Genomic DNA, 15,552 nt, shown 5'->3' on the forward strand with positions numbered 1-15,552 from the left:
AAATCCTTTATTTCCAAGTATTTGGATTGAGGAACAAAACACAAACACTAATTTGCAAAAAGGAACGAAGCGAGCTGAAAGAAGGAAGAAATGAAGGCCTGGTGATCGCCAAGTCCCTTTGGCGAGTCGCCTAATGGCCTCTTGACCGCCTAAAGTTCAGTGTGCCAAGCCTTGAAGGAGAAAATCAATTTGGTGATAGAAAGGAGCAGTCAACGAGTCACCGAGTAGTTCCGCGATGTAGTGTTGGATCGCCCAAAGTTACAAAACTTGAGGATGCTGAAGGCCTAAACAAAAATGCGATGGAACTGACCAAAGGGCGAATTGTCGAGCTGATCAGCAATTCTTACTAACTGCGCCGAATTACCCTTCGCAACATATTTTTGGCAACTATAAATACATTTTTGAATATTTAGTTTAGTATCACTCTTCATAATATTGATTTTTTTAGTTTTGGAGATTTAGAACTCTGGGTATTGAGACAAAAACTTTTCCTTAGCTTTGAAGAATTGAAGTTTTCCATTTTTGAGAAATTGGAAGTGGATCTTTCAGATTCATTAATTCGGACCTTTGTAAAGACGAAATTAATCTTACCCAGTTGATCAAAACACAATTTGGTAATGATCTCTATCTTTTTATGATGTCTAGCTAAAACCCCAATTCTTGAGGTGTGATTATGTGATTACGGATTGATTTAGTTTATGGTTATTGCTAATTGTTAGTTTGAATGCTGTTTAGAAGTGATTTCATTCAGTAATTGTGGTTTAATTTAAAGGGTTGTAGTTGCAAATGCAATTATATCTTCGTATTTTAGGCTTGCTCGAGAGAGGTTTTAAAACCAAGATTACTGAATTGATGGTCTGTGGGTATTGGGTTGTCATGGGTTCAGCTCGAGAGAGTGAATCCTAAAATTGTTTTCACACATTCAGCTCAAGAGAGTGAATGGACTAAATCGTAGGTTGTTCTTAATTGCTTGCTTGTTGGTGTTCGAGAGAAACCAACTTGATTCGGGGTAAATTGTTCGAGAGAAAGTTTATCCCCACTAAAGTCTAGCTTATTCACTGATTTACAACTATTTACTAATAGTTGCAATCACCCATTTGTCTATAATTAGCCTTTAATCGAATCACATCCTAAGAACCCATCTCATTATTTTTAAATTCGTTTTATTTGTTGTTATTGTAACTGATAGTTGACATCAAAACCTCCCTGTTATTTGACATTCGTGTCACCCCTTAATTTGAATTATGTTTTCCTTCGATAATGTCTATTCCTATGATTGGCTTGAACATATTCGTACTTTACTCTTGAATCTTAAACACGTACCACTCCCTGTGGGATTCGACCTCAACTTATTAAGTTGGGTTATTATACTGGCTAGTAATAGTTGACACTTAGAATTGGATGAAGTGTCCTTGATACGTTTAATCAAAATGGCACCGCTGCCGGGGAGTGGTGTTGGTTAAGATTCTTTGGTTAAGTTGAATTTTGTTCTTGTTAGTTATAGTTGAATCTACTTAGTTTTTGTTTTCATATTGCTTGTTTAGAATAGAAGAAAGGAGCATGTCTTGTAGCAACGGTGACCAAATGGACCTCTCTCCTTTGAAGATGGTGATTCTTAGGGATAACGTCTTAAGTTTCAGACAATTGGAGGGAGAGTCAATCCATGAGTTATGGCTGAGATTCAAGGCCCTATTGCAGTAGTGCCCAACTCATGGAATTCCAAATAAGATGCGTCTGGAATGCTTCTACAGGGGTCTTGGCCCCAAAAATAGAATAGTGGCTGACCAAATTTCTCCAAGTGGTCTCATCCGACTACCTTATGCAATAGCAACCCAACTCCTTGATCACATGGCCAAGAAAAAAAAAAGACAAAAAAAGACCAAGAATTGGCCACAATGTTGACTCAGCTGGATGTCTTGGCCAAGAAAGTCATGTAATTGGAGATAGTGTCCAAAAGGAAGGACATGTACATCCCCCCTCATGAGCGTCGAAGGACGAAGAAGGAAGAGGGTGGGTAAATTGAAGAGGTCCTCTCACTCATTCTACACAAAGTCAAAGAGCACGACAGAGTGTTGAAGGAGATAAAAGAGAATGTCTTAATGATGAATCAGATGACCAACTCTCATTCCATGTTCATTCAACTACTAGAGTCCCAAATGAACCAAGCGTTGTCTTGTCTCTACCCAGACCCAGAAGAAGGGTTGCCTTATGAAAATGAGGCAAACCCCTCAAATAGAATTTAAGTGGGGACTTGCGTCGTGCCACGACATTAACTAAAGCGCTTCTTGGGAGGCGACCCAAGTGTTTATCACTTTATTTTTGTTTTTAAAATAATGGTGTGTTAATTGTGCAGGTCAAAGTGTGGAATGTGTTTTAAAAGTGCAGGTTGGTGAGCTAAAAGTGTAGTCGGTGACTCACCGAAGAGGTCGGCGAGTCCTACTTGGACCACCGTTGGACTCTAGACAATTTGAAATTGGAGTCTGTAAAACTCGGCGAGCCCAGGAGGATATTGGTGAATCGCTGACTAGGTCGGCGATCACGACTTAGCCCGCCATTTAGACCCCTACATTAACTGAAGGTCCTGTAATACTCAACGAGGTAAGTGCCCACTCGGCGTGTCGCCGAGCAAAACTTATGTCGCCTAATGGGCGAGACTGGACGGTTTTTAAAGGCCAATAGTTCAAAAGTTCAAAATTTTTCACATTTCCTCACTTTTCAACTTACTAAAATCATACCCGCTCTATACTATTCTATATTTTTGTGTTTTTACCGCATTTTAGTCGTCAAGTTTGTGTTTTGAGTTGGATTTCTTTGCCGCCTAGCATTTCAAAGTATTTATTCGACTTCTAAGGTTGGTTTTCCAAACCCTGAATTTATATATTGTGATTTTTACTCTTATAAAATGATTTCTTATCTTAGTGATGTGTGCTAGGCCTCTCTGATCGTAATTGTATATGTGTGTGTCTGTTTTAATTTGAATATCATGCCTAAATTGCTTTATCTATGATTTTCCAAATTTTGTATGCCTTAAAATTGATCAAAATTGTTGGGTGTTGGTTTGTTGTTGTTGGGTCTAGTCGGGTGAAGTCTAATTAACCCACATTTGTGCCAAATGACGTACTTTGCCCAATGATGGAGTGGTTGACGTCATTCTTAATGGCAAAAGTCGTCAAATGGCCAAATTTGGCCAATTCGAGAAAAAGTCTGAGTATCTCAGAGGAATGGGTGTAATGGGTCTGAGTTTAATTAGAGGAGTGCATATTTTGATTTTGTTTTCGGGGATGTGGGGTTGAGTTTGGAAAATGGGATTGAAAGTTGGCACGTTGCTGTTTGGCGAGCTGGGTTGAGCTCACCTCACCACTTGGCGGTTTGCCGAACCCCCTTTACCACCTTTAATTTTATGCTAAATTTGATGTTTGGTTTTGTAACTTTCGGCGAGAAGCCTGAGTTCGCCGAATATACTCGGCGACTTGCCAAATGTCTTCCTTGATCGCCCTTTTCGACGCCCCTAACCCCTAAAATGCACTGTAACTTTTGGTGGGCTAGTCCTTGCTCACCGAATGCTGTCGGCAATTTGTCGAAAGGCCCTTCCCATCGCCAACATGCCATTTGTCTGAGAAAATTTTGAGTCAATTCTTACGGCGAGCCCGATCTGGCTTGCCAAAGATTTTCGGCGACTTGTTGACCAGTTCGGTGAATCTTTTTGCAAATATTTTTCTGCAATTTTGCTTGAACTATCTCTAACTCTTTTTGATGTTTTTGTAGATATGGCTAGAACCAATCTTGACATGCCGCCTGTAAGAGAGCACTGGGGATCATGATAAATGAAGAGGGGAGCCAATTCTCCCAAGAAGGGAAGAACAGAGCCTCCAAATGGAGTCATGGGCAAAAAAAAGAGGCCAACAACTGAGGTTTCAGAGTACAACTCCGGTAGTGAGGGAAAAGCTCGTAACTCCCAAGCTATGTTATCTGAGCCGGAGGACAACCAACCTTTACAGTCCCGAAGAGCAGAGATCCATGCTAGGTCTCATCCTGACTCAGCTAGAGTCCCAACAGCCTCTTCTCCGGCAGAAACAGTGCCTGCTCCGGCACTTCCTGTGGCTTCAGTGCCACCTGTGGTTCCTCCTCCCAGGCTACTCAACAGACTGAAAGATGATGGGTTACAGACTATCCTTAAGGAGAAGCTATTGTCCACAGAAGGAATTGAGAGCAAATACTCCTAAGTGAGGGATATTCTCCAGTATCACCGCTTTGAGCAGTTCACTAGACCCCGAGACCCGTACATACCTACATGGGTTTGGCAGTTTTATTCAGCATATGGTGATTTGGTTCCTAAAAGTAAGAAGAAGGTCAGTGAGTTTAGACCGGTGGGGTCCATAATTGTACATGGGACAGTAGTACATTGCAGCCGTTACCACATCAACGTGGTACTTAATAGAGGGTCAGTCTATGACTACCCAAATGTGGCTACCACTACGACATCATTGGATGAACTCAAAGGCTGGTTGGTTCCCCTCATTTCTAATACCACCCCGAGGTGGATTGAGGCCGGAGTTTTGATCGAAAAGAAGGACTTGAGAGTAGCTGCACAATATTGATTTGGATTCATTAGCAGCTCCATCATATCATCCCAGAACGAGTCCATCCTCTGCCATCCTAAGGCGGCCTGCCTCAGGTCAATCATATCTAGAAAGAGTATTGACATGGGACTGATCATAGAGCAGAAGATGGCTATACGGGCCAAACATCATCAGACATCCCTTCCATTCCCGGTGCTGATCACAGAGTTGTGCCGACGTGTTGGAGTCCCCCTGGATGCGACTAGAGATATTGAGGTTACCCCTTCATCCTCTACATATATCCGGCGTATTGAGGTCGAGTACACTTGGGATGAGTCTAATAGGAGGAGAGTAGCTTCGGTTGATACATCTCCGGAAGTGGACATTGATTCTATACCTGCAGAGGAATCTTTGCCTACTCCGGACTCTGAGCCTTCATGTACATTTTCTCCTACTTCTTCTTCACAGGAGCCTGGTGCTTCTACCTGTTCCCAGCCCACCAAGATCACTCAAGCTATGATCTTGAAGATGGGGCACCTGGCCCATTCAGCTGATGTGAGGGTGACTCCATTAGAGTCTGCAGTCCCATGGATGATTGAGAGTGCCATCCTTGTTGCACTGACCCCCTCCAAACTTCTATTGACACTCTCACTGCCAGAGTTGAGGCTTGTGAGAGCAGACAGGGGGAAACTTCTGAGGTTATGACTTTGAAAGCTGAGGTTGCGGATCTGAGGAAGGACGTGGACTACTTGAAGTCCACTGACTTCACTTCCCTATTGGAGGCAACTGATGATGTTGATGCCCCGACGACTTCTAAGATGCCTCCGGCCACCATCGGAGATGTATATCGGGAGGATTCAGATGCAGAGACTGACGAGGAGCAGATAGATTTGACAGATGCCAAGGTTTGTGATGATATGGTTAACCTTGAGGATGTGATGTTTGAGACTGCATGCCAGACTTCTTTGAGAGACACCACCATTGGTGGGTCCAATAGAGCCAGTCCTTCTGAGGTGACTCAGGGCACTGAGGCCTAAGTTCAGAGTGTTATACCGGGCACTGATGCCCCAACAAATGGAGCGACTATTTAGACATGATTCTTCTTTATCTCCCTCTCTATCCCTTTTTTATTGACTCTTTATATATTTTGTTGCATTTGAGGACAATTTGCTTTTGTTTTATGGTAGGGTGAGGCCCACCTTTTGTGATTATTGTTCTGTTCATATATTGGGTTTTTGAGCTATATATTGTGTTTTAATACTGCTTTTGTGGATATTTGAGCTTGTGGTTCCTTGTTTTAATTGTAAATGATTTTTGGACCCTTCCAATTTTTTTTGAATCTTATGCCACCTCTTGATTGTGTTTGAACGAGTTTGTTCTCTTGCAAATTTGAGTGTTGGTCTTGATTAATACCGATGACTTGAATAGTGCTCATAATCGAACAAAAATGAATGTGCGGCTACGTTGAGGCCAAATGAATATGTGAACTTTTCTTGTTGTGACTAGCCGGTTATCGAATAAGTCTTTTGTGATGAACATTGCACACTAGCAAAAGTGTGGAGTCTTGTTTGATATTGGTGCCAATGCCTTGTGTGATGAGCTTACCGTGAACCATGTGTGATGATACCTAGAAATTGCCTCGTTGGTCCGGTTGACTAAGTGATGCAATCTTTTGAAATGATCTTAGGCAACTTTAAAGAGTGAAACAATTTGACATTATACCTCTTTTGTGGACAACCTTGTAAGTGTGTGATCTTCGCTTGAACACCCTTTGAGCCTTACCCTTTTCTTGGAAGAAACTTGACACAATTGTTACCTTTCTTTATCCCTTCACCCATAATCCTCATGAGTTGTGGTTTGTTTGAATAGCCAACTTAGGCCAAAAGCCTAAGTTGGGGGTGTGGTGAAAAGAGAATGCAAATCAAGAAATGCAAAATACCCCCCCCCCCCTTGAGCCATGATTGTGAAAAAGATGGAACCCTTCCATACAAAAAAAAAAGAGAAAAAGAATGAAAAAGTGGTGAAATAAAGTTGTGAAAATGCAAAAAGAAAGGGGGTGCCCAATAGTCCATGGAAAGTGAATAATGGGTGACTTTTGAGCATGAGTGGAAAATGATGAAGAAAAGGGAAGAAAAAATTGTTCTTACCACATTTCATAAGGATTACAACATTGAGCCTAAATGACCATACCTTTGTACTCAGCACCCGTTACAAGCCTTGAAAATACCTTTTTGATCTTGAGTGGGATGAAATAAGTGTTGATTGGAAAACTAGGGCAAACCTATGGGTGAAATCATGCATTGTGTTCATCTTTGTGAGCGTGAGAGTTGTTTTTGATTCCAGAGCTTTAAATTGTTGAACCATTGTGTGTGAATATGGAATAATTCTTTGTGTGAGGGCATTTGAATACCTTTGTTGAGCTTGAACTTGCATTTGAAGCAAGTATTGTGAACTTGAGAATCTTTGATAATGGTGAGTCACAACTTGAATCTTTGAGTGCACAATTGATCCTTGCATGAGTAAGTTGAGTCTTATTGTGTGCATTCATAATTGAATCTTGTGTAGCACTGTTTGATACACCCTTTATGAACTGTTGAACTTGAGTTTTACTTGAGGACAAGCAAAAGTTTAAGTTGGTAGTGTTGATGAGTCCTAGATTTGGACTCATTTAGGGCTTTATTTGGATATATTAGTGTCCTAAAATGCTTATTTTGTGCCAATAACTAATGTAAATCCTTGATTTCCAGGTATTTGGATTGAGGAACAAAGCACAAACACTAATTTGCAAGAAGAAACGAAGCGAGCTGAAAGAAGGAAGAAATGAAGGCCTGGTGATCGCCAAGTCCCTTTGGCGAGTCGCCTAATGGCCTCTTCACCGCCTAAAGTTCCAATGTGCCAATCCCTGAAGGAGAAATAAATTTGGCGATAGAAAGGAGCAGTCAGCGAGTCGTCGAGTAGTTCCGCGATGCAGTGATGGATCGCCCAAAGTTACAAAACATGAGGATACTAAAGGCCAAAGCAAAAAGACGATGGAACTGACCAAATGGCGGATCACCTAGCTGATCGGCGATCCCGATTTACTGCGCTGAATGGACCTTCTCAGCATATTTTTAGCGACTATAAATAAATTTTTAAATATTTAGTTTAGTATCAGTTTTCATAATATAGATTTTTTTAGTTTTGGATATTGAGAACTCTGAGTATTGAGACAAAAACTCTTCCTTACCTTTGAAGAATTGAAGTTTTCCATTTTTGAGAAATTGGAAGTGGGTCTTTGGGATTCTTCAATTCGGACCTTTGTAAAGACGAAACTAATCTTACCCAGTTGATGGAAACACAATTTGGTAGCGATTTCTATCTTTTTATGATGTCTAGCTAACACCCCAATTCTTGGGGTGTGATTATGGGTTGATTTAGTTTATGGGTATTGCTAATTATTTGTTTAAATGCTGTTTAGAAGTGATTTCATTCAGTAATTGTGGTTTAATTTAAAGGGTTGTAGTTGCAAATGCAATTCTACCTTCATGTTTTTGGCTTGCTCGATAAAGAGGTTTTAAAACCAAGATTACTGAATTGATGGTCTGTGGGTATTGGGTTGTCATGGGTTCAGCTCGAGAGAGTGAATCCTAAACCCTTTTCCACACATTCAGCTCAAGAGAGTGAATGGACTAAAGCGTAGGTTGTTCTTAATTGCTTGCTTGTTGGTGTTTGAGAGAAATCAACTTGATTCGGGGTAAATTGTTCGAGAGAAAGTTCATCCCCACTAAAGTCTAGCTTATTCACTAATTTACAACTATTTACTAACAGTTGCAATTATCCATTTTTCTATAATTAGCCTATAATCGAATCACATCCCAAGAACCCATCTCATTATTGTTAAATTCATGTTATTTGTTGTTGTTGTAGCTGATAGTTGAAATCATAACCCGTTATTATTTGACATTCGTGTCACCCCTTAATTGGGATTATGTTTTCCTAGATAATGTCTATTCCTATGATTGACTTGAACATATTCGTACTTTACTCTTGAATCTTAAACACGTACCACTCACTTTGGCATTCGACCCCAACTCATTTAGTTGGGTTATTATACTGACTAGAGATCGTTGACACTTAGAATTGGATGAAGTGTCCTTGATACGTTTAATCAGAGCTGCTTGTGCTGGAATTGAAACAATTACCTAGTCACCTTAGGTATGTATTTTCGGGCACTAACAACACTTTGCCTGTGATCTTGGATGCAGATTTGAATGAAGAACATGTACAAGCTGTGATCAAAGTGCTGATAAGGTATAAAAGGGCAATTGGGTGGACCATCATTGACATCATTGGGATACCTCCGGGTATATGCTCCCATAAGATTAAACTTGAGGAGGATTACAGCCCAAGCATTGAGCACCAGAGGAGGTTAAATCCACCGATGGAATAGGTGGTAAAAAAGAAGATCATCAAGTGGTTAGATGTTGGGGTTGTGTACCCTATTTCTGACAGTCATTGGGTCAACTTAGTGCATTGTGTACCTAAAAATGGTGGTATGATAGTGGTTTCTAATGCGAAGAATGAGTTGATCCCGTAGAGACCAGTCACTAGATGGCGAGTGTGCATGGACTACAGAAAGCTGAACAAGTGGACCTTGAAGGATCACTTCCCAATGCTATTCATGGACCAGATGCTTGACAGGTTGGCTGGAAAAGGGTGGTATTATTTCTTAGATAGATACTCTGGCTACAACCAGATATCAATTGCTCCTGAAGATCAGGAAAATACCAGTTTTACATGTCCTTATGGAAACTTTGCATTTAAACGTATGCCATTTGGACTATGTAATGCACCAGCAACTTTCCAAAGGTGTATGATGTCCATCTTCTTGGACATAGTGGAAGACACTCTAGAGGTATTCATGGATTACTTTTCAGTGGTAGGTGATACTTTTGATGACTGTTTGTTAAATCTTAGCAGGGCTTTACACAGATGCGAGGAGGCCAATCTAGTGCAGAACTAGGAGAAATGCCATTTCATGGTCAATGAAGGTATAGTCCTCGGTCATAAGGTGTAACAAAAGGGATTGGAGGTTGACAAAGCAAAAATGAGGTGAATGAAAAGTTGTCTCCACCTATCTGTGTGAAGGGTTTTCGAAGCTTTTTAAGACATGCTGGATTTTATAGGCATTTCATCAAAGGACTTCTAGAATATTGCACATCCCTTGTGCAAGCTTTTGGAGAACGAGGTGAAATTTGATTTTGATGAAACATGCCTAAAAGCCTTTGAATGCCTGAAGGAGAAACTGATTTCTGCACCAGTGATTATTGGCCCATATTGGGATAAACCATTTGAGGTAATGTGCGATGCTAGTGGTACTGCCTTAGGAGTTATGTTGGGGTACAAGTGCAACAAGATGTTCCATCCGATCTACTATGCTAGCAAGTCACTAAATGGAGCACAACGATACTACATAGTCACTGAACATGAACTACTGGCAGTGGTTTATGCCTTTGAGAAATTCAGGGCCTATTTGCTGGGTACTAGAGTGATAGTCCACACGGATCATATAGCTCTGAGATACCTGATGGAAAAGAAAGATGCCAAGACAAGGTTGATCAGATGTGTGTTACTGCTTTAGGAGTTTGATTTTGAGGTTAAGGATATGAGAGGTTGTAAAAACCAGGTGGCTGATCACCTGTCTAGGTTTGATGCTGAAAAGAAAGAGGAACTTGAGCTACAAATCAATGATTCATTCCCGGATGAGCAAGTATTAGCTGCAACTCTTGATCTTATTCCTTGGTTTGCTGATTTTGCTAACTTTCTTGTTAGTGACTTGATGCCTGAGGGATCGACGATTTAGCAAAGAAAGAGGTTCTGCATGATGTGGGTAGGTATTTTTGGGATGAACCTTATTTGTACAGGGTGTGTGCTGATAATATCATCAGGGGATGCATCGCTGGGGCTAAGATTCTACATATTTTAGAGGCCTGCGATTCCTCTCCAGTGGGTGGCCATCATGGAGGCGCTCAGACAACCCAGAAGGTACTTCAGAGTGGGTACTACTGGCCTACAATTCATCACGATGCTTTGGATATAGTAAAGAGATGTGATGTATGCTAGCGGCAAAGAGCCATCTTTCGATGCTATGAGCTACCAATGACACCTATACTGGAGGTGGAACTATTTGATGTGTGGGGAGTTGATTTCATGGGCCCATTTGTGAGCTCCTATGGGAAAACGTATATATTTGTGGCAGTGGAGTATGTGTCCAAATGGGTTGAGGAAGCTGTTCTGCCTAAGAATGATGGCAATAGTGTTGATGGGTTGCTGAAGAAGAATATCTTCTCAAGGTTTGGCACACCCAAAGCTATTATTAGTGATGGGGGTTCCCATTTTTGCAATAAGGTATTCAGTGCTCTTCTGGCTAAATATGGGGTAAAACAACAGAAGGTGGCAACATCTTATCACTCGCAGACTAGTGGCCAAGTGGAGTTATCAAATAGGGAAATAAAGGCTATTCTTGCAAAAAACAATGAATGCCAATAGGACATATTGGGCAAGAAAGTTAAATGATACTCTATGGGCATATCAGATAGCTTTCAAGACGCCTATTGATATGTCTCCATATCAATTGGTGTTTGGAAAGGCATGTCATTTCCTGGTTGAGCTTGAGTATAAGGCACTCTGGGCTTTGAAAAAGTTGAACCTTAGTTAGAGTGAAACAACAAACCCGAGATTGGATCAGATCAATGAGATGGATGAATTCCACTTGAGAGCGTATGAGAGGTCTGCACTGTACAAGGAGAGGATGAAGTTGTATCATGATAAGCATATTGAGAAAAGAACCTTCACTCCTGATGACTTGGTGCTGCTTTCCAACTCCAGACTTCGTCTGTTTCCAGGGAAGTTGAGATCCAAATGGTCTGGACCTTTTAAAGTAACTAAGGTGTTCCAGTCGGGTGCTATTGAGCTTGAGAATGATAAGAGTGAGAGGTTCAAGGCAAATGGTCAGCGAATCAAGGCATACTTGGGTGTTCTAGAAGAAGTGAAAATAGTGGAGGAATGTAAGCTTGATGAAGTTTGAATAATCAAGTAACCTGCGTCACGCCGTGACGTTTTGTGTGCTGCTTGGGAGGCAACCTAAGATTGTAATTGTAATAGGTAGTTTACTTTTTCTCATTTTTCTTTATTTTTATAGAGTCACTGGTGTTGATGTGTGCAGGAAGTACATGGACTAAGAATTGCAGAACTGGGTGCAGGAAGCCCTTCACGGGCAGTCCCACGGGCCGTGGTGCCCTTCACGGGAAACTTTACGCCCCGTCACAAGCACCCACCTATAAGAGGAGCTACTGGAAATTGGTTCACGGAAGGGTTCACGGTCCGTCGACTTTGTACTGACCTCTAGCCTCTCGTGAACCTCATGCAAGTTTCATGTTGTCAAGTCATATTCACGGACACCTATAAGGACCGTGGTAACCTTCACGGGCAACTTCACTGTCCGTCATTCCTAACCCAGAATCATTGGAACCCAACCCGACCCGCACGTCAAGAGAAATTCAATTGAGCATTTATAAACTATCCTAAACGCCAAGGGTCAGTTCCTTTCCCTTTCCTCTCCTCTATAACGGGTATTATAAATATAAACAAGGGTTTTTAATCTCAAAATTGTCCATTCTTCATCAAATAATCAAAACCCTAGTTTTATTTTATCAAGAATTTGAAGTCAAAGTTCGCTGTCTCTCTTTTGGGCGAAATTTGTAATCGAATTCAAAGTAAGTTCTTCCTTTAACTTGTTATAAGTTTGATCTTATCAATAGGCAAGTTAGAAGTACTTAAATTGTTCGAATTTACTATGATTATGTGATGAACTAGCATTATTGATACAAAATTGTAGTGGGTTTGTTTAAGTTGGGAGTTTTCGTATATGGGTTTGTTGAAATTATATGGAACTAGTTGTTGATGTATGGGCATGGTGGATTCTTGAGGAATTGGTGTTGAACTATGATATTAATGTGTGTTTGAGTTCTATTTGTGAGCGAAAAGTATGATTGAGTGAATTTTGCCAATGAAACTGTTGAAATTGGGGGATTACACTTGTGTGCCTTGGTTATGTTTATAGGAGGTATACATTGTTCTTGTTTGAATGACGATTGTTTGATGTGGTAAATTTGTTGAACTCACTCGTCACTATGTGATTGGGTGATTAAATTGGGTAAAATTGGGCATATCGGGTTTTGGAAGAAGAGGAACACTTAAAAAGGGCCAAGTGTAAGTCCACGATGGGCTTCACAGAACGTGGGATCAACTACGGGTCGTGAAACCCCTCGTGGACCACACTTAGCAAAAGAGGGGTTACACTGGGTAGGATCACGATCATCTTCACGGACTGTGGTTCACTCCACAGACTGTGAAGCCATCCATGGTCCATTCCAGTAAGTTGTCCCACACAGTCAATGTACTCACTTGTATTCACGAGGGTCTTCACGGACCGTGGTACCCACCACGGCCCGTCTAGGCTCCCGTATATATAACAAAAACAAAAAATATTATTTTTGTTTCTGTTCTTTTAAATTCTATTTTTTGCATTTCAATTCTTTGGCCCTTCCCAATGATAGATTGGGAGACGACATTCTTAAAGCAAGGCATCACGTTTTAATTACACAGGGGAAGTTTGAGTACCCGATAGTGTGTTATTTTATTGATTTGCGTACTAATGTTTTTCTTTTGTATTTCTCAGGTACTATGGCTCCCCAAAGAAAGAACGCAGCCCCACATTCCTCACCTACTGCTTCTCAATTAGAAGGTGATAATGCTTTAGGGTCTAGTAGTTTAGCGATTTAGATAAATAACACTATTGAGAATCACCCACCTCGAACTACTGGATCCCATACAACGAGGGCCACTCTCCAGAACACTCCTTCCCAATCTAAAAAGGAAAGTAGTAGTTCCGGTAATGGTGAGGAATTAGGTAGCCAGTCTGATAATGGTTCAGGAGGTAGTGTAGAGTCTGCGAGCAGCTCTTAGGATGATGCAACTACCCCTCTACCTACAGTAGAAATAGAAGTTGAAACTGGTGCACAGGAGGAGGCATGTGTTGTAGAAGCGGATGAGGACATCACCACTGATGATACAATGGTCCAATATGTCCACCTCCATGAATTCGATCCCACAGCAAGTCAACAACTGATTGACTTTTTCCATTCTATGAGGATTGTGAACAGGTCCGAAGACTTCTTCAAGAATGGAATTGTGAACAAGTCGGGTGGCTTCAAGAATAGACCAATCATGCTAGAGACTAGAGTGGTGGTGGGAAATATCAAATCATTCCCCGATATTTACAAGATATTTTAGCTGCATCAGTTTGACTGGATGAACAATGCACCTGGAGAATTTTCTTGCCATCTCACCCGAGAGTTTTATGCTTCATATGCAGCCACTTTGATGAACTTTGCTGCAGAGACTGAGACAACTAAACATGGGCAGAAGGACATTGCTAGTACTTGGGGACACTTGATTCAATTATAGTTCGGGGCACATCCGTGAATATCTCTAAGTCTACTATCAACAGTGTCACGACCCAAGCCTAGGGCCTAGACGTGACATGGCGAATGAGGAACCCGAAGGAACCCCAAACAAGCCTCTCAAACTTGTCATCACACTTCATCGGTCGCGGAAGTACATTCAACATTAATTAACGGGAAATAGGGACTAAGGGCAAACCATTTCAAAATGACATCATAGAACAAGAGTCAAGCTCATTTACAAATTACTTGTCCAACGCACACCTCTACATACATAGATAGGACGGGGACATTACATACTACCGGCTCCCCTCATAGTCAAAATACAATTGCAAGCTAAAGTCTCAAAACATAGGAGTAGGAAACATGACATAGCCCTCGAATCATTGAGGACTCACTAACAACTCGGATAAGCACCGTACTAGCCACATGAATGGAGAGAAGGGTCAAGAGTAGCTCCGGTCCCTATATGGTGACATCATGTAGGCAAAATACGCGTTAGTACTTGGAATGTACTAAGTATGCGGGGTGCAACACAACAATAGACAAGGACACAATCGAAATACAAGAAATAGTTTCATAGGCATTATGAATAACAATATGAGGATGCATGATCAAAGTGAAGTCAAAACATGTTTAAGTAAATCTATACTAATAGTAGATATCATATGTGTATGCATGATCCAACCAATCTATAACCCCAACTTAGGATGGGGGATGCCGTTCACACCCGGACACCCTGGTGGCAAGGTATAAACCCCTCACATGGTTGATGTTGGTCACACCCCAAGCATCCTAGGTGGTGAGATATAAACCTCTCACATGGTTGATGTTGGTCACACCCCAAGCATCCTAGGTGGTGAGATATAAACCTCTCACATGGTTGATGTTGGTCACACCCCAAGCATCCTAGGTGGTGAGATATAAACCTCTCACATGGTTGATGTTGGTCACACCCCAAGCATCCTAGGTGGTGAGATATAAACCTCTCACATGGTTGATGTTGGTCACACCCCAAGCATCCTAGGTGGTGAGATATAAACCTCTCACATGGTTGATGTTGGTCACACCCCAAGCATCCTAGGTGGTGAGATATAAACCTCTCACATGGTTGATGTTGGTCACACCCCAAGCATCCTAGGTGGTGAGATATAAACCTCTCACATGGTTGATGTTGGTCACACCCCAAGCATCCTAGGTGGTGAGATATAAACCTCTCACATGGTTGACGTTGGTCACACCCCAAGCATCCTAGGTGGTGAGATATAAACCTCTCACATGGTTGTCCGGTTCTTTTCCCCCGGACCGGGCATGGTCATGCAACACTTTATATAGGAAATTCCCATTAGGCTCTAATGCAATCTCACGTATGGAATGAACATATACACAAGCTTAGTTTGTCATCAACACATCTCTGGATTGCCATACATCTCATAACTCAAGCTTTAAAGCATCGATTCATCAATTCTCCATAGTTGGACATTTTGTCA

The 15,552-nt window shown here is 41.4% G+C and overlaps 1 protein-coding gene across 1 annotated transcript; it reads left to right on the forward strand.

Annotated features, from left to right (window-relative positions):
• Positions 1–9,162: 9,162 nt before the first annotated feature.
• LOC125845790 (uncharacterized) lies at positions 9,163–11,087 on the forward strand. The gene is made up of 5 exons (XM_049525319.1): positions 9,163–9,453; positions 9,838–10,086; positions 10,180–10,340; positions 10,463–10,583; positions 10,662–11,087. The coding sequence occupies exons 1-5, from the start codon at positions 9,163–9,165 to the stop codon at positions 11,085–11,087; spliced, it is 1,248 nt and encodes a 415-aa protein (XP_049381276.1).
• The last annotated feature ends 4,465 nt before the right edge of the window (positions 11,088–15,552 follow it).

This window comes from Solanum stenotomum, chromosome 11 (assembly GCF_019186545.1).
Source record: "Solanum stenotomum isolate F172 chromosome 11, ASM1918654v1, whole genome shotgun sequence".
Classification (NCBI taxonomy): domain Eukaryota; kingdom Viridiplantae; phylum Streptophyta; class Magnoliopsida; order Solanales; family Solanaceae; genus Solanum; species Solanum stenotomum.